The sequence below is a fragment of the Ambystoma mexicanum genome, chromosome 10 (assembly GCF_040938575.1).
Source record: "Ambystoma mexicanum isolate Mex_15411 chromosome 10, UKY_AmexF1_1, whole genome shotgun sequence".
In the NCBI taxonomy this organism is placed as follows: Eukaryota; Metazoa; Chordata; class Amphibia; order Caudata; family Ambystomatidae; genus Ambystoma; species Ambystoma mexicanum.
The window spans coordinates 1,149,595,824-1,149,621,584 of record NC_090932.1 but is presented as its reverse complement, the minus strand read 5'-3'; the positions used below and the strand labels follow the sequence as shown (position 1 = coordinate 1,149,621,584).

General features: G+C 48.3%; 1 protein-coding gene across 2 annotated transcripts in view; it reads right to left on the bottom strand.

The window, feature by feature from the left end:
- The window catches only part of LMAN2L (lectin, mannose binding 2 like), a 336,208-nt gene that overhangs the window by 302,816 nt on the left and 7,631 nt on the right, over positions 1-25,761 (bottom strand). For both annotated transcript variants that reach the window (XM_069619073.1, XM_069619074.1), the window contains exon 2: positions 24,285-24,403. In XM_069619073.1, coding sequence (XP_069475174.1) covers positions 24,285-24,403 — 119 coding nt within the window. The remainder of the gene's footprint in view (positions 1-24,284; positions 24,404-25,761) is intronic.

Sequence of the window (25,761 nt, the reverse complement as noted above, 5' to 3'; positions counted from 1 at the left end):
GGAGTACAGATACCACCCTCTAGTCTTTCCAATTAAATGGTTTTTTCGGGTTCAGGTTTAAATGTTCCTTTGCCAAGAGTATGACAAGGTTAACACACCACAGACCTCGCCATTTAGATGTTCAGGAGTCCTGAACATGGTCATGGTTTGAGATTGCACAGATTAGAAAATTGGGATGAGTGACCTGCACAAGACTAGGATTTGGTCCTTTAATATAAGGAGATTTCATTCCCCAATGAAGTGTGAGGTCTTGATGCAGTGGCTGGTTTCCAAGGATCTAGCAAGCAGGGCATTCACCAGTCGTTATTTTTGCCTCAAATGCCATCAAAAAGAGAGGAATGGCAATCTTGATTTTTAAAAAAAGGACTTCCCATTTACAAAACAGGTGACACTACGAGATACGGAGGGCAGATACCAAATAATTAAAGAGCTCCTAAAAGACCAATTAGTCACCGTAATCACACCATATGGCCCAAATGAAAATCAAGGCCAATTAGGTTTTGGGTTCCTTCATAAAAGGGTGCTTGGATACAAAGTGAAGGAGTGTTTTAGCCTTTGGATGCTTACCTGCTTTTAGCTTTTGCACAGCACTGCGAGCGCTGCTCTTGCTGGAAGAGCATATTTTGTTTTCACCGCCCTGCTTCCTGGAGGAGGCGGGTCTGATTGGCTGCACGTGACCAATCACGTGACTTCACCAGAGCATATAATCACGCTCGAGCCGCCCGAGCGGTGTGCTTGGATACAAAGTTAAGGAGTGTTTTAGCCTTTGGACGCTTACCTGCTTTTAGCTTTTGCACAGCACTGCGAGCGCTGCTCTTGCTGGAAGAGCATATTTTGTTTTCACCGCCCTGCTTCCTGGAGGAGGCGGGACTGATTGGCTGCACGTGACTTCACCAGAGCATATCATCACACTCGAGCCACCCTTGCGGCGTTAAGCCCGATAGGGTTGAAGGGCGCCGACTGTTTTGCGGCTGTTTGGCGCTGGGGAAGCCCACAGAACATCATAGGAGTTCAGCGGCAAGTTTTTCCAGTCTTCCCCAGTCCGCACCATGACGGACCCTACGAGCAAGAAAACTGGCCCACAGTCTCGCCATAAAACACTTCAGCAGCGTTGCATGCTGAATCCTTGGACCGCCTTACAAAAGGACGCATAACTAAACGGCAAGATAAGCAAAAAAAACTGTCACCTTGCTGACTCCGGCTACTACAAGTGAGCCCCCAATGAAATCACCTGTTAGAACGAGCTGCGGCTTACCCAATGTATTAGATACACTCATAGTGCCTGTGTTGACTGCAGGGGGTGGGGATCCAATGCCGGCGGGGCCAGAGGTGGCTCTATCAAGCTCACTTCTGCTCCTGGACACGGTATCCGTTGACCAGACAGTTTCAGCAGATGCAAACCCTATGATCATAGAACCACTCAATAATGTTGTGGTATCTCCAGCACATGAAGGCAATGGAAATGGTCTCCCCGCACTTGACCTGCAACAGGAGCCTGCCCAGGAAATCACGCCTTTGGCACCACCATTGAGATTGTTATCTCTGTCCAACTTAACACCATTATTACAGTCACAATCGATCTGTGCATCTCATGAAGTTACATCGAGCCCCATTTCTCCGGAAATGTTCTTTTCTCCATTCGAAAGTACGGATGCTGACTTGATGGCAGCGTCTCATGCTGTATCTGCATCAAATGAGAATGCTGAAACGCCCTGGTCAAGCCTAGGAATCAACACCCTCCAAAAATGTTCAGATAGTTCTGAGCCGACTGGCCACGTGCACAGCGAGCCGGGACAGGTACCGGCCAAGGAAAATGATATCTGTCCTCCTGTAACCAAATCCAATAGATCTGTAAGAGCCATCGCTAAGCATGATGACAAAATATGTGAAGCTGCTATACTCGGGGCGACGGTCTGTTTGTCAGGAAACGCTCAAGCTTCGATTCATGAGCTTCCAGACGCCTTATCATCAACTAACCCTCATCAGTTTCAACTTCACGCAACTCATTCAGGAATGGCACCTTTTGATGACAAGATGTTACGTTTTCATGCATCAGCAAATCGAAAGCACACCGAGATCAATGCTAACAAAATCGCTAAATCATCTTCAGTTCTGTCTCCTGACCTTTCAGAGCAAATTACTGGTCAGAAATCTGTGGTTATTCCGTGTGAATCATCGTTGCCGATTCCAAGCCCACGATTGCAACATGCGAAGAACCCTATATTGAGGGCGGCTAACAACCGGCCTGAGCTTGATTGCCGACATGGTCTGGCCACAATAACCAGCTTGGACAAACAGCGCGATGACACCACACAACAGCTTGGTCAATCATCATTGGGAATAGCAATGCCCTCTGGCTCGAAGACAAGTCAGGGCAAGTCTGATTATGAACACACAAAAACCTGAAACGCGGATGTCATCTCGAATATCGGAGCATACAAAGCTCATTACAAGCACTCCGACAATGCAAAACAAAAGGAACAAAACAAGCACTGGCCCTGAGACGACTAGGAAAGGCCTCTTGATTAATGAAACATATGCTCAATCGAATGACTTATCAAGTCTTTCGCCAAATGGGGGAGATAAAAGCGGGCAAACCCCGGCGAAAGCCAGCATCTCGGCGGCCGCCGCGATGCAAATTGATAATAATGTCCTAGCCGCTTCCTCTCTGGCGATGATTCCCTTTGTCAAACTGTATGAAGCCCTATGTGAAAAGATACAAGACCAAAGTGCGCTGTTAGCAAATCTAACTCAGAAAATGGGTCAGGTGGAAACGTGTCTCTCAAAAACATGATCCAGGTAGAAGCGGAACGAACAATGGAATGGCAACAACGGCATCACGACCTAGCCCGTCGAAACAGCCAAAAACAAGAGAAACTTGTCGATGACATACTTGACTTGATGAAACAACCACGACACTGTCAATGTCACATGGTATGTGAGAAGGTCACTATGTCATAACAGCACTAACACGTGTCCAGTTGGTGGCTCCACATCTCATAATCTTAATCTAACAATTGTGAGAAATTCCCCAAATTCTAATGATAAAGTGGGACAAAAAAATTCAAACAAAAAAAATACAAACAACGAAATCGTGATTGAAGGAGCCAAGTCTTTGCCTAGTATTCCTACTGCAGTTTCTCCTATCATTGATGAGTCTTGTGCAGGACTTCTTGTAGTTCAATCGAAAGCAATAACTATAAAAGGCGTCAGCACGGAGAATTTCTTGGACAAACGTGAAACAAAACCTGTAGCCCCAGATGTCCAGTTTTCGTCTTTTGGCATTTTTACTGGTCCTGCCAAAGCCATGTCAACTGAGCCATTAGTGGTTGCTACCAAATCAATTGGGAAACAAGGTTGTGGATCATTAAAAAATCTTTCAAAAAGCTCTAAACCAGCTGGCACTTCAAAGTCCAAAGCGTTTATAAGGAATCTTTCTACGCCACCAAGACAAAGTCTATTTAAGCGGAAAAAAAAACAACAAAAAGTTAAAGGCAGGCGCCGAATTGCAAAGAGTGGCCTGCCCTCTTCCAACGAAGGCCAAACTCAAACCTGCCTTGAAACACAGAAGATTGATTTCTGAGTCGGAGTCCAGTAACATCACAATCACCTCTACATCAATAAATCTTTGTGATTTGTCCACCTATCCATTGCAAGATGAGCACGATGTAGTAGACTTTGTCCTATTCTCGTGCTGCCCCTTCTCAGTCATTTGATGTGAGTACAAATAAGGATGCTGCAAAAGCTGCAAAATCAACGATGGCGCACAGGCAAAGAGATTCGAGAGGCTCAGAAAAATCTCCTCGGCCCAAGCTGTGGTTTCACAACTGAATCCTAAATTCACCTCAAATCAGAGCAACCTACGTAATCACTTTAAAAGTCGAGTGCATAAATCGACCCACCGCAGAGAGCAAAGCGTCTGCCGCAAGTTGCGGCTACAAAACATCCAAAGCGAAGAAGCTTAAGTAAATTTAAATCGAACAAACATTTTGAAATTATTCAAGTGCGTACCTTCGCTGCGAACCATCGTCTCTGACGATATACGAATCGTGGAGTATGCTCCTGAAACATGTTCAGACCAGGTCTTGCTACATATCAACTCAGCTACAGTATGCAGCACCCTTTTAAATGCTAGTGATGAATTGTTGTTTTTCGGTTTTGAAATTCTGGTTGAACCAGATTGTGAAGTTCCAAATTGATCTGAATGCTCCAAAGATGGATACAAGAAACCAATGAAACCAGTTGATGCGGCTGCTCTAAGACAATCGATGTGTGACTCATTGACCTCAAGATCACATCAAGTCCCGCAAAGGAAAGCTACTGAAAAAAATACCAAGGATAATGGGCCCAGAAACCAACATTAGCCACGATTAAACAACTCTGGCAACTCAACCCTTTTTATTTCCTGGAATACATGTGGATTTAAGAACTTATTTAATGAATTTGAAACACCGCTAGCAAATATCTTCATTATATGTTTGCAAGAAACTTGGCTCTGCTCACCTCCCATTTGTGAGGGATTTACTGTAATCTTAAATCCAGCAATAAAAAATGTGAAAGGCCGTCCAAGCTCTGGCCTTATAACTATGGTGAGGATTTCAAGATCATGGGCTGTGCTGGAGTCTAAAAATCCCAATCCATATGTACAAGGTACAATCATACACACAACTGGCAAGAAAGCTAACGCGAGGAAATACCTTCTGATTATAAACGTTTACTGGCACTCGACAAAGATCAGGTCAGACATCTTTATATCCGCAATCGCTGAATTAATCGACGTCGCATTGTTGACCTACACCAACATATCAGTGATTTCCTGCAGGGACCTGAATTGCAATTGGTTCGGGTTTGAACATTCGTCGGGGAAATTTCAGTTGGTCCCTCCCGCCTTGATTGACGAAAGAGAGCGCTGTTGGCAGACTGCTATGTCAATTCGTGATATACACATGCTAAATGGAACTAAAAGGAGACATCCCTGCTAAGCGAAAGTGGCATCGTGAAGCCACCAACAGCATTCTGGACTACATATGGATATCAAGTAACCTTGCAACCATGGTTGTTGACTTAGAAATAAAACGAATGAAATACAGCAACCACTGCCTGTTCAAACTCTGCATAGTGATGGAAATGCCATTGCCAGATTGCTCAAGTAACATCATTTTAGAAGTAAACTCAGGTGGAAATCGTCTACGATTAAGTGGCAAACAAATCCAAGGGCTCAGCACGAAACTTATGAACATTCCAGATAATCATGTGGCAGATTATACTACCCTGCTGATTGCCTTTAAAATGCCTGTAGTTGGGTCTCAAAATCAAGGTCGGTCTCACCAACATATTTATTGTAAGGGGCTGCACGATGAGAAAAAGGCAATGCGGAAAGATTGAAGGCAATTTAAGAAAAGCTTACCAAAATCCGAAGCTCAACAAGCGATAAAAGCAGACGCACACTCTATAGAAATTGGGCAAGGTCGCAGGCGCAAATAATAGAGCAAGATCGTGCGGAACACATGTTACGTCTAATTATGACAAAAAACACTCGTGATATCTGGAAGATATTGAATATGGACTTCTCCAAAAGTATCCCATATGTAATAAACACCATCTCAGGCGACATATGGGAATCACATTTTTCTTTGGTATTCCAAAACTCAAATGGTAACGATGTGATAACATCGAGCTCTGTGGACACTCAATGGGACGTGCTAATGGAATACGACAACCTTATTATTGCTATCAAGGCGCTGAAGAACTCACGCGCTGCTGGGCCAGATTTGATTTCAAATATCGACTTAAAACTACATCCAAATGAGTGGGCAGCTTTCATTGGAAATCTTTTCAGAAAAATCAGCTTGGCAAAAAAATTGCCCGATTCCTGGAAGACTGCGATTATCGTTCCAATTCATAAGCGGGGCAGTTGGGACGACCCAAACAACTATCGCCCAATTGCCCTGCTAGATACGATCGGTAAAATATTTGGCTCAAACCTGCGCATCAAACTTGCCAAATGGGCGGAAACCGTGCAAATAAATGATATACGGCAAACCGGGTTCACAAAAGGTGTTGGGGTTGATGTTAATTTACTCATCCTAACAATCTTAAAATTGGAAACCATGAAATCAAATGGCAAATTACATCTTGCCTTCATCGATTTGAAACAAGCTTTCGATGGTGTAAATCGCAACCTGCTGTGGGCAAAACTACGGAAATGGTGCTGTCCTGCATCTATCTTGGAACCAATAATGGCATTACATACCCATACTTCAATCAAAGTGAGGCTGAATAACAATGGGCTGCTCTCCAACTCAATCATGACCCAAAAAGGTGTCAAGCAAGGATGCCCCTTAGCCGCAGAGCTATTTAAGTTGTTCCTGGCAGACCTACCAACTTCTCTCATGCAAATTCCATGCTTCTCGCCCAAAATAAATCAAACCGCAATCAAATGTATCGTATATGCGGAAGATTTGGTACTGCTGGACCGAACGCAAATTGGGCTGCAGAGGCTACTAACAGGCCTGCAAAAATATATGGATCTAAATGAACTAACCATAAACACCACAAAAACAAAGATTGTTTCAATTGGAAATGTCAAAGGAAAAAAGGATAAATCCTTTAGGTGGAAAATTACAGAAGCAATTATTTCATCGGTTGATTCAATAAGATACTTGGGTATACAATTCAACAACTCTATCAGAGAACAGCAATGGGTGACAGATCTAACTTCTAAAATGAAGAAACTAACACTACAAGCTGTAAAAATCAACAGGAACTACGGCAAATTTTCTCTCGAACCTGTCATTAAATTCTACCAGCAACAAGTGGTGCCAGTAATGATCTTCGGGGCTATTGCAGGTTGGAACATAAGTGAGCAAACCTGGAATGTTTTAGGTGGTCATTTTTGGCGGAAGGTTGTGAAGCTCCCACAGTCCACTCCTATTGCTATTGTGAGATATGAATTAGCCACCAACTCTCTACACATGAATATGGTGTGGAACTCAATAGCAACGCTGCGTAAAATGTGCTTGGAAGCGCCGGAACCCGCATACAAATTGTTTGCTTTCAACCAGATGCCAAAAAAGTTCAGCTACTTAATATTCGATTTGGCAAACTAGTGGCGCATCTGTCTGCAGCAAATATCAGCAATGAAGAACTCCTACTTCGTCCACAACACGCAAAAAAGAAATTTGATCATTGGGCATGGAGCATCAATAATGATGAAAGAAAAAAGCTGAAGTCAACCAAAGTGATGGATCATGACTGTCGAAAACTTAACGAACTAGCTTGCTACCTTTTGCATTGCCCATCCCGTTATCATAGAGCTCAATTCTTACGGTTGCGAGCAAACATCCTAAAAACCAAGGAACTTTTATGGCAAAGAAAGGACCCATCCTTAAAAGATAATCTGTGTCGTTTTTGTGAATCTTCGATAGAAACCACCAAACATCTATTAGTTGAATGTCAACGAACAACTACCCAGCGATCGTTGCTTCTTGGTCAATTTGCACCTCTGGATGATGACATGGAGACGTGGTGGGCCAGGATTATCACTGGTCACAGTACACAACTTGTTTTTGCAACTGTGAACTATTTTGATACGATTTTGAAAACAGATATTTGATGTCAAATTTTTGGATTGTTTTGATTCGCTTAATTCTGATTTGATCTGTTGGGTCTGGTTCGTTGGTGATTCGAAACAAAAGTTTGCAATTTCAAACTGTTTTTCAATAAAAAAAAAAATAAATAAATAAAATAAAAAAAAGGGACTTCAATTGTGTAGTAAACTGATCAGTTGATAAAACATTACCCCCATGCCCTGGGGACCACAGGAACTAGCAGACCTCAGCCAAGCTGCTCAGTGACTTCTCCATGATCAGTACTTGAGGTTCTTTTACCAATTCAATAGGGAATATACTTTACTCAGCAGTTCACAAGGGGTTCTCTAGGATTGATAGGATTCTGGTCTTTAAGACGCTAATCCCCAAACCGCAGGAAATCTCAATACGCACTAGGGTCCTCTTGGATCATGCCCCAGTACAACCGATACTTCAACTGAACGAGCTGCCTCCTCCTTATCGTAAACCATGGCAATTCAATGAGCACATTTTACGGGACCCATGATGACTCCAAATATAACCGACACCCTTGAGAATCATTACGCAGAGAACATCATTGATAATATAAATCAAAGAATTTGCGGAAATGCAGTCAAGGCTGTCCTCAGAGGTATAATTATAGGTAGAACAGCTGCACTAATTAGAAACATGTGAACACAGGAAAGCATTACAATCAGAGGTTAGCCAGTGTGAGCCAAACCGTAAGAAGAAGAAAACTCCTTAAAATCTCCATGGGAACTCAAAATAGCAAATAATATTCTAAAGGCTCACCTGGAAGATAAGGCCACCAAGGGTACCAGAGCTAATAGCACCCTGGCGGCCAAACTGCGTAGCCTTGCTTCTAGAAATGTCTACAATGGCCTTAAAACCAAATTAGATCCATTGGTCATGGCACAGGAAGGGGAGAAGGACATTTATTTTTGGAGATCCCAGGAAATTCTGAGAACGTTGCTACATATCTCTTTCAGATGGAGCTCCTTAAAGTAACCAAGCAAGGAGGAGAGAGGCATTGTAAGGGCTGGTAACAGCAAAGTAAATAGAGATGGCCCTCATGAAATTACCCACAGCAAAGACCGAGGCCCAGGTGGCTTCACCTGCTCCTTTAATATGGCATTCAAAAGGTACATACACTGTTTTGTTTGTACAATTCTTTTCAAATGTCAGGAGTAATCTCCAACCTTAAGGCAGAATACACCACAACTACTTTTAAAGCTGGGTAAAAATCCCATGTAATGCGCATCCTTCTCCCCGATCTCACACTTGAATGCCAAGATCTTCACCAAGATCATGGCCAATAGATTAATGGAAGTTCTCGCCACGTTAACAGACCCAGGCCAAACCGGGCTGATAAAAGAGAGAGGTATGCACAATAATATAAGGCGTACAATCAACTTAACACAATATGGGATGAAATCGAGACAAACATTTGTTTTCTTGCCACTGGACACCAATAACGCATTTTACTGTGTTAACTGGACATTAAATCAAAACTCCACAGAAATTAGTTTTTAGGTCCAACTTTCTTTTTTTTTAAATTCAATTTTATTTATTTTCAAGGGAAACAGGGAGCTTGTTAACAACAACTTTGGGCACATGCCCACGTGATCAATACAAGAAGGCCCCCCCATTCCCGGGTGTTTTCTCCCCTCAATTCCGTTGTCTTGGGATACAGGCAGCCCCTGTCCGTGGTAAATCCCTGTGGGTAGTTCCAACCAGGCTGCGGAAGGTTGGTAATGATCCAACTCCCCAAAATCGAAGACTATATAATCTAAACTAAGGCGAGTTATAGGCCGAGTCGGGAGCCCCTGTGAGCTTCAAGTCGCTTCCTCTGTGTTGACGAACGCCTCCATGAATTGTAGCCATTCAGTTTATCTGTGCCCTCGAGCCCTGTATCGCGGCTGTGAGTCTTTCCATAAAATAGATGTCCTTGCCCACTGACACCCATTCTCTCCTTGTGGGGAGGGCGGCCCTCTTCCATGTTCTGGACCTAGCGGCTCTGGCAGCCAATAGTAGGGAGTGCGTCAGGTCCGGGAGTTTTTCCCAATGTTCATCTCTTTGCTGCAGCCCGAATATCAAAAGAACTGGGTGTAGTGGGTAGACCCCCCCTCCCCCGCCTCCTTGAGCCAGCTGAGGACCTCTGACCAGTAGGTTTGAACTTTCTTGCATGACCACCACATGTGCCAGTAGTTGGCTGTTTCTCCACAGCGATGCCAACACACCGGGAACACGTCGGGGAACATCCTGGAGAGTCCGATTGGATCATACTGCCACCTATGAAGGAGTTTGATGGCGTGGTCTTGTTTTGGCATGAGATCGATGTCTTAAATGCTCTGCTACAGAGTCGCCCCCAGAGGCTATCCCCAATTTCACAGCCCAGGTCCCTCTCCCATTTTCTTCTCAGACATCTCGTTGTTCCCTCCCGGGGAGTCAGGAGTGCTCCATAGAGGAGGGAGATGGGCCCCTTCATTTCTACATGTGTATCAAGGATTTTCTCAACGGGGGTGAGCTTTCTTTGTGTAAGTGGCTTTAGTTTCGGCCTCATCAAGACTCCCTTAAGTCGTAGGTATAAGAGGGGGGAGAGCGCCCCAATTCCCATAGCTTCCTCGAGTTCCTGAATGCTTATGAAAGTGTCCTCCCTCACCAGTTGGCCGACCCTACAGAGTCCCGCGTCGAAGCATGACTGGTAATGTTCGTGACCTGGGATTTCTTCTAATACTGGGGTGGACCAGATGTGGCTCATTGGGAGGGCCATGTGGTCACCCTTTCTAGACTGCCCTTACCTGCTAGCGCTTTCCACATTGTACCTAGTATTGGGTGGTCCTGGATTCTTTTTGGGAGCCTTTTTAGTGGTATCCATAACCATTCCCCCACCATAATTGGCTGTAGGTAGAAGTTCTCGAGGTAGACCCATTGTTTATTAGGGTCCTCCCTGAGGTTGGGTGCCAGTGCCCTTAGTTGGGCCGCTCTATGGTAGGTCTGTAGATCCGGGAGGGCAACACCGCCTCTTTCTTTGGGGAGGGTGAGGGTCTCATAACCTATTCTGGGTCTTTGGCCTTGCCATATATTTCAGTATGCGCCTTTTAGCCTCTATGAGGTAATTTTCTGGGGCCTCCAATGGGAGCATCTGAAAAACGTGAAGCACCCTGGGGAGAAGATTCATCTTTATGGCATTTATTCTTCCCATCCAAGATATTTGCTCCCTACCCTGACTCTCCATATTCCTGAATAGCTTATCAAAGAGCGGGGGAAGTTTGCCTGGCTCAGGTCCTCATTGGGTCCAACAAGGTTGATCCCCAGGTATTTTATCCCTTCTGTGCAGATCTGGAGCCCAAGCGGTACGAGTTCCTCCAAATTTCTATCCATGTCAGATGCAAAGGGGAAGATCATGGATTTGCCTACGTTTACCCTAAAGCCCGAAAACCTTCCGAATTGTTCAATCTCCTGCAGAGTGGCTGGAACTGAGCTGGTGGGCTCTCTCAGGTGTAACAGGATATCGTCTGCGTAGAGGCCAAGTTGAAAAATACGGTCTCCCACTTGAATACCCTGAACTCTCGGGGAACCCCTGAGATATTCCACAAGTATCTCCATAGTCATGGCGAACAATAGCAGAGAGAGGGGGCAACCCTGCCTAGTCCCTCTTTGAAGGTCGAATATACATGACAAGCGCCCGTTCACCGTAACTCTAGCTGATGGCGTCGCATATAGGGCTTTGATAGCTTGCCGTATCCCTTCACCAAGGCCTAGTTTCTTGAGTACCCCATGAAGGAACCCCCAGTCCACTCGGTCAAACGCCTTCTCCGCGTCAATGGCTACTAGGACCGGGTTATCCCCCTTTGGCGCTGCCTCGCTCATAAAATGTAGGGTTTTTCTAAGGGTATCCGCCCTTGCCTCCCCTGTATGAAACCTACCTGATCGGTGTGAATAAGCCCCGGCATTTGGCCGTCCAGCCTCGTCGCGATGATCCTGGTGAATAGCTTGGCATCCACATTCAGGAGAGAAATTGGTCTATAGGACCGGCAATCAGCCGGGTCCTTCCCTTCCTTCGGTATTACCGTAATTAATGCTTTGCCAAAGGATGGGGGAGCCCTCCCGGACACCATGATGTTGGAGAAGAGACCTGCTAGGAACCCCGCCAGGTGGTCCGCAAAGGTCTTATAGAAGCCTGCAGTGAACCCATCCTCCCTCGGGGCCCTACCCAGCTTCAGCTCTAAGCACCTCTTGTTATCTGGGCATCCAGGGTGGACGCTTCAGGGATTCCGAGGGCAGGGAGGGTGACGCCGTCGAGGTATGCCCCCAGAGCTTCCCCTTCTGCCTCACCTTCCTTCCCGTAAAGTGACTCATAAAAGCCGGCGAATTCCTCTGCAATACCTCCGGGTCAGATCTTTCCTCCCCATTTCCACCCACCTATCTATAGGCCCGCTGGCCTTAGAGTTTAGCTGCCAGCATGGTGTCTGCTTTGTCACCTTTTTCGTAGAATCTTTGGCATAGATGTTGGAGGCCCGCTACAATTTTGCTTATTTCTAATTCCCTCAGTTCTAATATCTTCCCTCATGCGTAGTCCAGGTCCCGCTGCCTCTCCTCCTCTCCTTTCCCCTCTGACCTCTCCAATTGAATTATCTCAGACCTCAGTCTGAGTCAGGAGGGTCCTAACCCTCTTTTTGGATGCCCCTTCGCCAATCAGCCTGCCCCTCCAGGTAGCCTTTGCCGCTTCCCATAACGTCTCCCGGTTGACTTCCCCAGTGTCATTCATCTCGAAATATTCTCCGATTGCTGTGATCATTTCCTCAAAAACTGCGTCTCTGAGTAGGAAGTCATTACATTTCCATAGGGATTCCCTAGGTTTGAGACCTAATAGGCAAAGATCTGACCAGACCAGGTCATGGTCTGACCAGCTAACTGGGCGGACCTCGCAAGAGTCTACCCTGCTCATGTGTTGGTGTCCCGTGAGTATATAGTCTATTCTCGTCCTAGTGTCATGGACTGCGGAATAGAAGGTATAACCTAACCTTGTCGGATGTAGCTCCCTCCATATGTCCACCAACCCGTGTTCCCACATTAGGTCACGGAACCCCCCGTTGGGTCTCCCCCCCCCCCCCCTCTACTGCCTGGCGGGATGGTCTTCCCACTATGGTCCAACTTCCGGTCCGCCCACATGTTGAAGTCCCCACCCAAGTGCAGGAGCCCCTCCGCTTTGGACATCACTTCTCTCAGGGCTTCTTGTGTAAATTCCATCTGGCCTACATTTGGGCAATATATGGCTGCCAGGGTAACTCTAGAGTTATGCAAGGTACCCGATACCACCATGGCCCTTCCGTCCTCCCTTCCCCAACTCACTACATCCGTGAGTTTATGATTTCTGTGAAGGACTATCCCTACGCCCCCTCTCTTTGTTGTACCCGATGCCCAGAAAGTCTGTCCCACGTGTGCCCCTGGGATGGCCCTCTCCTCCCCCCTCACCGTTCTGGTTTCTTGCACAAAGAGGACATCTATCCCTGCGTTCTTCATTTCCCTCCCCAAAAGGGAGCGCTTTGCAGGGGAGTCAAGTCCCTTCACATTGAGGGAACCCATCCTGAATGTCTCGACCCGGCCCCTCTTCTCATTGTTTGCGATACGGTATTTGCCCTGCGCTTGTCTTCCACTCCGTCCTGTGGGAGCTACCCCAACCCTTTTCAGACCTGAATCCCTGCTGAACCCAAGAACCCCTACCCCCCCTCCCCCAACTCCCTCTCACCCCCTACCTCCAGCACCCCTTGTTCATGATGCTTGCCAATGGGCAAGCCACCAGGGTAAGAGAATGTCCATCAACCAATGCTCCTCTAGTTCACTTTGAGTCCCCAGCCGGGGATGCTTGGCTATAAGTTCCACCACATCCCGACATTATGTCCCTGAAGCACTTATTCCTCTCCTTCGTTCATCGTCGGGATGTTTGGTTTCTTCTGCCCTTTGTCTTCTCTGTGGACCAGGGGCCCTCCGGTTCCCTCCTGGTTTCTGGCAAAGCTTGTGTTCCCTCCTCGTTACCTTCCGCCGGAGCGTCCTCTTTGAGCACCTGCAGCACTTGTGAGGCCTCCTTACCGCTAGTCACTCTGTAGTCTACGCCGGCCTGTTCAAAGGGGAGGGCAAATGGGAAGGACCATCTGTATCTGATGTCCTGGCTAGTGAGTGGCACTCTCTCCTGCGGGTGAAGAGGTCCTGGTAGATCCTGATCGTATCACCTTCGAAGATAAAACTTCCCAGCCGTTTTGCCTTTTCCAGAACCTCCATTTTCTCACTGTAGCGGAGGAATCATACCACGATCGTCCTGGGGCCTCCCCCTCCACCACCTCGGTGTGCTCTTTCTAGCTGGACTTCCTTGCCCCCTTCTATCGTGAAGAGTTGGTTTATCAGGCCTTGGACTTTTCTTCCCACATCCGCTGGCGTCTCCCCTCTTTGTTGGGTCACAACCATAAGGCGTAGATTGTTTCGGCGTTCCCCGTTTGAGGTCATCCATCTTCAGGGTTATGTCCTCCTCCCTCATTTCTAGGTCCGTTAACCTCGCCTCATATTTCATGTCCAACAGATCAGTCTGGAGGTGGTGGTTTTCCATTCCCTCCATTTTATCTTCTAGACTCTCTACTCTCCCTCTGAGATCAACTATTGAGGCCTTTTTATCCGTCCGGATTGCTTTGATCTCCTGGAGAATGTCCTTGAGATCTGCTTTTGTAAGCGCTGCAGCGGGGGGGGGGGTCCCCACCCACCCACCCACTCGTGGACATGACGACTTCTTGAGCCACACTTGGGGCTATGTGTGATCGAAGAAAACGTTGGAGCGAGAGGATTGCCCTGGTGGGCGTAAACTGCTCCAGGTTCTTGCTATATGGGTGCACCTTAGCGCGGTGCTACTCTCAACGTTCGCAGAGCGGATTCCAGAGTTCTCCTCTGAGGTCCCAGCCCCCAGGCATTTGACCGTGGCCTCCTTCCTGATGGCGGGCCTTTGCGATGGTTCCGCATGTTGTGGGGGTACCAGCACCAGCCTCCGGGCCTTTCTCCTCCCAGTGGGTAGCTGCTACGTGGTGTGGGGTGAGGGGGACCTCCCCTCCCGGGATGGATGCGTGGCCCCCAACTTTCGGTGGGTAGTTCTCCTTGGGTAGGTCCATCCGGGTCAGGCCGCAGCGAGGCGGGGGGGGGGGACGGGGGGAGGCAGGCAGATCCTCACACCTAGTTCCTCACAGTATGGATTCCCCCCCCCCCCCCCCGCAGAGTCACCTCACCTCTGTCAGGTCACCGCCCCCGGCTCGGGTTCAGCTGAGCGAGCGTTGGGTCGCGGTTTGCGTCTCCCCACGTCTCTGGGGCCGACACCCCAAATACGGACTCCTTCTCTAATGGCACTTCCCTGTGTAGGCCGCCGGTTGAGGACGGCCACTCCAGTGGGCAGTGGGGGGGGGGAGAATGGGGGGGTCCGGCTCCCCGACGTGGCAGCTCACTATGGCCTTGCTCGTGCGTCAGAGTCCACTGCTCCTGTTTATATGCGGTGGGGCCCTCCTCTCCGCGCCTCGCCCCTGTGTCCGCTCTGCTGGTGTGGTTGATGCCCACTGCAGTTCGGGCTACCCAATGCACCCCCCCCCCACCAAGGGGCCTGCGAGTCCGTGGTGCGACCGGCCCCCTGTCTCTGGGTGCGCACTGTGCTTGGATGCAGGTGTTCCTTGTTAGCCCTCGACAGGGGTTCCGCTCCGGGCCTTGCTCGTGCGTTGGAGCCCACCGCTCCTGTTTATTTGTGGCAGGGCCCTCCTCTCAGCGCCCCGCCCCTGTGTCCGCTCTGCTGGGGCGGCTGGTGCCCACTGCCGTTCGTGCTCACCGCTGCAGTCTGGGTGGCTGGCGAGTCCGTGGTGCGACAGGCCCCCTGTCTCCTGGGTGCGCACTGTGCTTGGATGCGGGTATCCCTTGTAGCCCCTGCCGGGGGTTCCAACTCCAGGCCCACGCAGAGATGGGCCCCTGGTCCTGCCCACCTAATGGAGCAGGCTGCTCGGGAGCCGGGCTCCCTCAGCTCTATTCCAAAATCCCAACCGGGGATTGGAAAAACGCTGTAGGCCCTGCGGGGTTGACGGAGCACGAGCGTTGCCTTGGCGAAGCGATTCATAAAGTCAATAAAATGACAGCTCAAGCTTCCTGGTCTCCGTCTGGTAAATGGTGGGATTGTGTGACAAAGCCTTACAATGGGGTTCACACTGTTGTCCTTACACAATCTACATGAATAATGTATTCCTCTATATCACACTTTTGCATTTACCCGTCCATACAGCCTCCGCTATCATATGCCCTCACCCATTCATTCATCCATCCATCCATCTTTAATTCATCCCTCCAGCAGCATACTCAATCAGCAATTCACACATCCTGCCTTGCTCAACAATTATTACATTTGCATTCTTTCATTCACCCCTCGTGCAGCCTCTCTCCTTCCTCTGGCTGCGTTCTCCAAGATAGATCTCCCATCTGCCCAAGTGTATCTACATGTATAAACCTTATGCCGAGGAGGGGGCGCTGTTGCGCAACAAGATGGCCGCTTAGGTGAGGAGCTCCTCGCCGGCATGAAGCCTGTGTGAAATGTTCCCCTGGTTCCAGGGTGCACCGAGCCTCAAAAATAGCTGGGCTGCTTCCCGCTACACTCCGGTTCCTGCAGGAGAAATTCCGACCGAAATTGGACATCCTAAGCCCTCGGACGGGGGCAGGCCCTGAGCCTACATACCCGGGCCGCCACACGGCTCCACGGAATCCTACGAGGGAGCCGCTGCTCCCAGACCCACACGGGCCTTGCAGTGGGCGGAGCGGAACTGGAAGACTGCAAGCGTGGAGCACCGTGGAGCTTGTGCCCCGTAGTATCCGGCCTTGGACCTGTATCGCGCACGGGACGCCGTGCTGGATGTGCTTCCCCACTGTCTCCCAGACCCGGACCCGCATGCCCCGCGGTGGGGGGCTGCCGGTGCCAACGCAGAGCCCGGGGAGGCCGGGAGACACTATACCGTGCCTGCGTGCCCACAGCGGACCACAGTTCATCAGTCCTGGTTCCTCGGTGAACCGAGCGGGACGGCCCCGTAGCCTTGCAAAGGAGGACGGAGGGAGGAGTATGCCACAGAGTGCGGCAGACCGCTGGATGCGTGGCGGGGCCCGGGCACTACTCGCACTACGCCTAAACACTGGGGTCCTGAGAAAATGACTGATCCTGTTCCTCGTCAGCAGGTACATGCAGCGGCTTCAGGTGAGGCCCTTGGGCGCGAGGGTGGCCACCACAAGACCCTGGCAGTCCCCTCGGTGAGGGGGTCACTACCCTGCCAGTGGCGTTAGGGGGTTGCCTCGAGCTCAGAACAAGCCTTATTTGGGACACTGATGTACTATGCTTGGGCAACACAGAGAGCAGACTCCTTTGTGAAACAAAGCACAACCTCTGCCAGTATCGACGTGGGAAGACACAACCCAGTCGTCCCAACACCATCGGCACAACCCTGGCGTATCATGACACGGGCCGTGGTGGCTATAGTTTGCGCCCACTAATCTACTCTGGGCCCTCGCCCGATAAGTCCCAAACTTTCTGCTACTCTACTGCACTGTGTGTGTCTGCGCACCCCAGCTCTGAGGAATATCACTCTGTTTGGCCCACGTAATACAGCACTGTGGAACGGGTGGTGGGGCAGACACGCCGAGACACTTAGGCACACCCTGCACTACTCGAGTCTCCTGCTGTGGCGCATTGGGGCACAACCTCACCATCCCAACTGGCACAGGCTAATCTACTGTCTCCATAATGCCTAGCAAGAACAAAAGAACTGGCCCCATGGATTCATTTACCACCTCACAGTCGCCTCCCGAAAGCCCGGCCATACCACCTCCTTCCTCTCCCTTGCCATCGGAAGATTCGAAATACGACCGCCTACTCACCACGGTGCAGAGCGGGTTCTTGGCTATAAATGTCAAACTCAATGACATGGTCTCCACAATTGGTTCACTAAAGACCCGATTGGACAAAGATAGTGCCAGAATCACAGAGGCTGAAGGCAGGATTGGTGCAAATGAGGATTCGACCCGGCAAAATACCCAGGACAGATCTCTCCTGAGGGGGGAAATGGATAAACTCTGCAGCAAATGCGATGATTTGGAATCTCGCTCCAGGCGAAACATCCGCATTGTCGGCCTTTCGGAGTCTTTCTGCAAGGGTCCAAAGGAGCTCCGAATCGAAAATCTTCTGAAATCCCTCCTCTGGGAAGAAGCCTTTTCACCTCAGTTCCTAGATGAGAGGGCTCATCGTTCCCTCGCTCCACCGCCCAGGCCCGGGGCTCCTCCCCGTACGGTTATAGCCAAACTACTGAACTACAGGGACAGGGAAGCCGTCCTCAGGCTGGCAAAGCAGAAGGGACCCCTGAGAATCGGCAATGATCACATCCATATTTACCCGGATTTCTCCGCAGGGGTCCAAACTCAAAGACGATCCTACGAAACCATTAAACGCCAGCAGCGACTGCGACAGGTCCCCTATGCCCTTTTGTATCCGGCTAAACTTCATACACAGCACGGCGGGAGAGCGCATTTCTTTGAATCCCCTGCAGCAGCCTTGACTTACATGGAAGCCTCGATACCCATCCCACCAGGGAGGCAGGAACTCGACCAGAATGACCTGCAGCAGCCAGTGTAGCTTGAACCGTTACTCTTAGCCTTAGCCTTATCGGTAGATGGTCTCTTTGGGCCACCCAAAAAGTTTGAAGCAAGGACAGGCAGAGGTGTACCTCTGCTCCCTATCCTTGAATGTCGCCGGATGAGTTGCTGCACTCGACCCCTTCTCTGGGTTCACCCACAAGTTAGTAAAAAAGGGGATCATCAAGTTGGGCATGATGATGTGGGAGGGAGCGGGTTCAGGTAATTCGGGACGTTTCTCTGTTTTGGAGAACACTGTTAAGGCCTCAGGATGCCCCGGTTGGGCACAAGGCACAAAGTTTCTTTTTTTTGTTGCTGGTTGTTCACTGTTAAATAGCACTCACTGGCTCACTCGCAGGGCTTCTTTGCAAGAATACCCACTTTCTCGAATGTCATCACGATGCATGAAAATGGCGCAAAACACTAGAACCCCCAGAGGGCTACAACTGAAACTAATCACATGGAACGTTCGGGGGTTAAATAATAGAGCAAAAGCCAGTAAGGTGGGGGCATACATCAACAGGCACCACCCACACATTATGATGCTCCAAGAGACCCATGCATTGAAATCCACACACGAGAGTATCCTTCGGCAATGGGGTAACAACAGACATTACACGGAATATTCCTCTCAGAACAGGGGGGTCATCACACTGATACACCCGTCACTGGGGTTCTCCACTGAAAAATGCAAGATAGACCCGCAGGGCAGATATGTTGTTGTCTGGGGCACGTTGGCTGGCGTAAAACTCATATTGGCCAATACATATGGTCCGAACCTGGACGACCCAGAATTATATATACAGCTCTTCGCAATGATAGGTTTGACGACAAATGTCTGGGTCCTTTGGGGAGGAGACCTCAACACTATTCTCGACACCACACTGGATAGGTCTTCCAGCAGGCCTAGGCATCTCACCAAAGCAGCGAACATTATTCGGCAAGCCCAAGAGGAACTTACCCTTTCTGATGCTTGTAGGGGGACCCACCCTAATGACAGAAAATACACGTTTTACTCCTCATTCCATGACACCGAATCCAGAATAGATTACTGGCTCATCTCGTCCCCCCTTGTTAACTGCATTGAACGGTGCAAGATCCTCCCTCAGACGCTCTCGGACCATTCCCCAGTCACCCTGGACATACTGTTCCCCCAACATAAAATCGCCAAGTACAACGATGGAAGATGTCCCCCAACATATTAAAAGACCCGAGTGTCGTTGAAGCCCTTCACACCGACATGGAAGAATTCTTCCAGCTGAACAAGGGCTCCGTAGAAAGTTGGGCGGCTATATGGGAGACGGTTAAGGTATGGGTACGGGGAAACCTGATCTCCAAAACGACCGGCCTCCTTAAAGCTGTCAGAACCGAGTTGGGTAATCCAGAATCTCGCCTGCAAACACTCGAAACTGATTACAGCATGACCCATGATAAGCGCATCCTGGCCGATATTAGTGCGCAACTCCAAACTTTCAAAGATCTGGCAACCAAAGAACAACAATATATGGCCACCCCCATCAGAGCACGCAGATACGGGGAGGGCAATGGAGCAGGTCACCATCTTGCCCGCATGCTCCGTAACGAACGCAACCATACTCCTATCATGAGCATCCCAACGGAGGGTGGAACGGTCGTTAAAATGAAATAAACCTTGAATGTTCACATTACTATACTGATCTATATGCCAATCATGACAGCTGTACACAAATTAATATACGGACATACCAGAGTAAAATTGACCTCCCTAAATTGACCTTGGAGGACAACTGGATCCTCGAGCAACCAATAACAAGCGATGAAATAGCTGAGGCAATCAAATTGCTGTCATCAGGTAAAACCCCAGTACCGGACGGTCTGAAGGCTGAAGTATACAAATCTTTCTCCACGATCCTCGCCCCGATACTAACTCTTGTATGGGAGGAGGCCATTAATGCAGATTCACTCCCAGAATCAATGACAGATGCGGTTATTACTGTGCTTTTGAAACCTAGACGCCCAGCACACGAACGCTCTTCATATCGCCCCCTATCCTTGATTAATACTGATGCCAAAATGTATGCAAAAGTACTCGCCACCAGATTGCTCCCCAAAATGACCACCCTGATTCACCCTGACGAGCGTGGATTTATACCCAATAGATCCACGGCCCTAAACTTGCACAGATTATTCTGTATACTGGCACAGATCAAACCAGGGGCGCAAGCCGTAGCCATATCATTAGACGCAGAAAAAGCGTTCGACTCAGTTTCATGGCTATATATGTTTGAGGTCCTCCACAAATTCGGATTCGGCCCCTATTTGACGGGATGTGTCAGGCTGTTGTACTCGACACCCAAAGCCAGGGTACTAACCAATCGAACTCTGTCTGACCAATTCACTTTATACAGAGGGACCAGACAGGGGAGCCCCTTTTCTCCCATACTTTTCGCTCGAACTATTGAACCGGTAGCGGCCGCAGTCAGGGCCGAGCAAGTGCTGAGAGGCATATATATGTCAGGGGCATACCAAGCCATCTCAGCCATCTCATTATACACTGACGATGCACTGTTATATGCTCGTGAACCAGAGAAGAACCATCCCCCCCATACTGGCCGTGATAAGCGACTTCACTTTACATTCAGGTTACAAGATCAACACGGCCAAGTCCGAAATCTTCCCATTGACTAGTGCCACCACTTGCCCCACAAACACGCATGGACTCCTGATTACATCAGATATTTAGGAATCCTAGTCTCTCGTGATAGCACCTCCCTGTATATAGACAACTACGAGGCCACTCTACAATCCATATACTCGAAACTTCAAATCTGGGCCAAACTCCCCATATCTCTTGCTGGCCGTATAGCGGTTCTCAAGATGACCGTACTCCCCAAGCTCCTATCTTTTGTAACGTCCCCATTTGGCCGGGCAGGCCCTTCATTAACCTTCGATTCATGGCTACTACTTTCGTTTGGAAAGGGGGGGCAAGCAGAATTAGTTGGGCCAAGCTGGTCGAAACCTATGAAAAGGGAGGGTTTGCAGCCCCCGACTTCAAACTATACTATTATGTAGTACAGGCACACTATGCAAAATTTTTGCTAGACCCTTCGGATAAGGCACCACACATACCTATCGAGCGACATTCAGTCCGTCCAACAGACCTGCTGTCATGATCTCTGCTTCCAAAGGGTCAGGACTTACCCAACTCCCTTGGAAGCAGACCCATAACCCCGGTTCCGGGTGCCGGCCAGTCCCAATTGGGACCTTTTGGACCCTGTCCTGGCACCAGTGGCACCAGGCTCATAAATATGCCCAGTCCCAGCGCTGGAAGCACCGGGCTCATAATGCTTGGGTGGACTTACCTGCAGCAGACCATGCTACTTACTTACCTGCCAGTTGAGCCCCTGATCCTCTTCTGTTTGGGACTACTTTTCCTGTTGGGTGGGGCAGGAGCCACTCCCTAGGTTCAGAACACGAACTCTTCTGGAAAGCAGGAACTCTTTTCTTACCTAGGCGAGGCCGTGGAAGCAGACACCTAAGCACTACAGGAGGCTATTTAAACCATACCCGATGGATAAATCTTGCTTTGCGTTATTCTGCATTCTCTGCAGCAGAACGCTCACCGTGTCTTCTGATCCTGTGCCTAAGGGAACAAAGGCTTACCATCCTGGAATCCAGTCTTCAGCAGCACCTATAAAGACAAAGAAAGAACAGGTTAGCACTACGGTCTTCAGTGGCAGCGCATCTCTTACCTGGTCCAGCGGCTGTCACCAACACCTCGCGCTGCATTCCGGCATCTGAAAGACAAAAGCTTACCGGCTCTTCGCACGCTCCGGAGGCCTTCAACGCTGCATCCCGCATCTGAAAGGCAAAAGAAGGTGCGTTTAGAGACATTGGGCAACTTTACTACTCACGCCGAAATCAGCGGGTATCCCAGCACCCTTCAGCTTCTCTAAAGCTCCGAACTTGTACCTGCAAGGTAAAAGACAGTTAGTGCGCATCGTGAAGCAGGCAACAAGCGCTCACTTACGTGCTTCCAAGCGCTTCTATTCCTCACGCGGGTTCGATCCTCAACTCTCTTCAGCCCGCCATCCGCCATCGCCGGAACCCTGCAAAACAAGAGGCATCATTACAAAAGAACTTTACATAAGTCAAAAGCCATACTCACGTGCTCCTCGGCACCGCTCCACAGCAGCTACGCCTTACGCACTTAAAGACTTTTAAGACATTTGAAGTGCCCAGAACTTACCATTCGTGCAGTAAACGACGGACAGCAGTCCTCTGAGGTCAAGAAGCCTGCACCCTTATCCAGTGAAGAAACTGGTTACGGCACCCTGCCCCCGAGGCAGATGGAGAGCTCGGTGTTCACCTACCTAAGGTGAGATCGTTAACCTTTGGGGTCCTACAGGAGAAGAGAAAGGGAAGAGGAGAGAGGCACCCAATAACCCCAGTTCATTAATCCCATATTTTCTATCTGCAGACATCTTACTCTCCGAGTCAGACACACAGTGCACAGAGGTCCAGCCCGAGGAACCAACCGTGTGTTACACATCACCTTTGAAGACACGGCATTCACCCAGTCAAGACCGGCGCCTCTGCGGGAATCAGGTGAGCGTTACACCTGCGATACATTATTTTTACGAAAAGGTATAGAGACGATTGCAAGTTTGACCCCACTTCCTGTACAATTGCAGCATGGGCCGAAATCAGCAAACAACTACAGATAGATAACCCCTATGATTCTCAGGCCCCCCTCTGGAGCTTCCCAGGCATCACACCCACGTACAACATTGGTATCCAGAAAGGGTGGCTCCCAGATTATGAGCTTACAATGAAAACCATGTTCCCAAATGGTAAATTCATGACCCCTGAGGACTTGCAGAATCGGTCGGTGGAAACCAACTGATCACTCTTCAGTTCCACCGCATGAAAGCGGCGTTCAAGAAACACTGGCCTACATTTCCAGATGAACCCCCCGAACATGCATGTTATCAGTCATTGTATTCTCAGACGGGCACAGGGGTGTCCAAACTATATAACATAGTCCAGACACATACAGAAACTCTAAACACCATTAAGACATCGTGGGAAAAGGACATGGGTACTACTATCGAAATAGGGAAATGGACCAGATACTGTCTCCTATCTAAAAAGATCTCATTGAATGCAGGCCTGAGACTAATACAGTTCAAGATCCTGAATAAGCTACACTTCACCCCGGTAAAAATGGTGAAATTCTATGACACCTTACCTGACAATTGCCCAAAATGCCACGCACCTGGCGCAAACTCCTTTCAAATGTACTGGGCTTGCCCCCAAGTAGCGGAATTTTGGCGCATGGTAGCTAATATCCTAGAGGAGATCACACAAATCCCCGCAAACCTCAACACCCCGAAATACCTGTTCGGGGACATTGGAAAGGTCCTGGAAAAAAATCAGGAGACTGTTCAATGTCGTATGCGCAGTCACAAAGAAATGTATCCTCCAGAAATGGAAGAGCACACAGGCTCCGACTGTGGACCAGTTCCTTTCAGCATTGGTATATGTGAATGAATGCGAAGAAAACTATGTAGGAATGATACCCTCTCTATGCAAACCGAAGGACATTTGGGCTCCATTTAGGACATTTGGGCTCCATTTAGGACATATTTAACTGAAACCTCTTGACACAGAAAACTGACAAGGATAGTGTGAATGAAGTGTAACACTACACTGTTATCCAGATGGACTTTTGCCGCCTTTTATCTGCACTGTGTCTACATTTCACATAACTGCATGCGCCTGATGTATAACATTAGTCCGAAAAGGATTGTGTGATTATGAAGTGCATAATATATTTGTATCATGTTTATGAGAATTACTGCGAGTGTACTGTGACATGCAACCAAAAATAAAGTTTTTTAAAAAAAGAAAACGTTATGCCATACAATAGCCCAAAATATTGCCTTTGTCAATGTAACAAATAGTCAAAGACAAGCTTTTTTTTTTTTAAATGTATTTTTTAAAAGGGAGGGCCATCAATGTCTACAGTCTTACCACCCGGTTCCAGATTGCGCCCTGCTTGCTCTGCATGTCAGGCGTCAGACGGATGTACTGAGGGGTCACAATGGCATTTCCCATGATGTCCCAAAGGGAGGAGCTAGAGGTACCCACACCTATAAAAAAAAAAAAAAAAGAGTGGATTGGTAAGATTGATTCACAGCAGCAACTTGCCCTTTATACTTACGACAACCCTATCAATACAGACTTTACCACAGAACTCTTAAACAACCTCATATCACGTATCCCTTTCAGTTTCTAAGCTGGGAGAAGTCAAGTAATCTTGGAGGGTGATCTCACTGAAGTCAATGTAGATTAACAATTGGTACAAGTGTGATTAAGGTTTCCTGACAGAAGGAGCAGATAGAGAAGCTTTTTGGAAGGTTGGGGGTCTCAAAAGGACACCTTCAAAATGCATTGCAACATAAAAGTAGTCACCCAATGCCGCTTAAGAGCATCTTCACATCAATGTGTTCAAAAAGTACTCTCCTTTACTAATGCACTACATACCCCAGGTTCAGTCCTACATTTCAATGTACACCCATCATTCTGAACAGTTATATTAAGCAACTATATCAAATGATAACTTTAGAGCAGAACTCCAATAGGTGTTTTTTTTGCTTAACTTTGTGGGTCGTCTTAAATCTTGCTGGCTTCTATCCAAGTCCGTTATACGAGGCCTCAAAATGTGCACTCAGCACAAGACATTGGAGAGTCACAATTGACTCTTGGTAAGAAATAAATTGCTGTGTGCATACAAAGAATAGAGGGGGTTGGTAGTGGACGTTTTATGCCAGACAAGTAACTTGCAGCCTGAAACGTGTACCTCTGGCTACACAATGCTTGTAGCTATTTTGTATTGTATTACTAACCCAATGAAAAAAATATGGTAGCAACAGGGATTCTAATGCATATTTTAAGAGCTACCCAGGGCCATCTTGCTTTTTGGCCATGGTTTGTATGGACCACCAGACACAGCCAAATTGGCATTTTTGATGACGTAGGGTCATCCTGAGCCCACAAAGGCATCCTCTATTTCGATGCAAGCCAATATAAAATGGACCCAAGGTCCTCCAAGTTCCTGGCAAAACCCCCAACCCCAGAACTGCCTTAACTAAATCTACTTAAATAGATTGTTTTTGAAGATTTTCTGAAATGAAGGAAACATTTTAAAGGAGAAGGAAACATTTTAAGGCCCTGAATCTCAAATGGAAGAAGATTCCATAATCTGGGATTGTACAAAGCAAATCTGTGGTTGCCCCTTGAGACACAGGAGGATGGTGGAACTGTCAGTAGCAATTTATGAGCTGATCAGAGTGGCTGTGTAGGTTGATAGCTGCTGATTTTATTCAAATATATGACAGAGCAAGCTTGTTTGAGCATTTAAATATCAGAGGATATTAAAATCTATTCCTTCACCCACAGTCAGCCAAAGAAGAAATCGGCACAGTGCACTAATCTACTGCAGGATTTT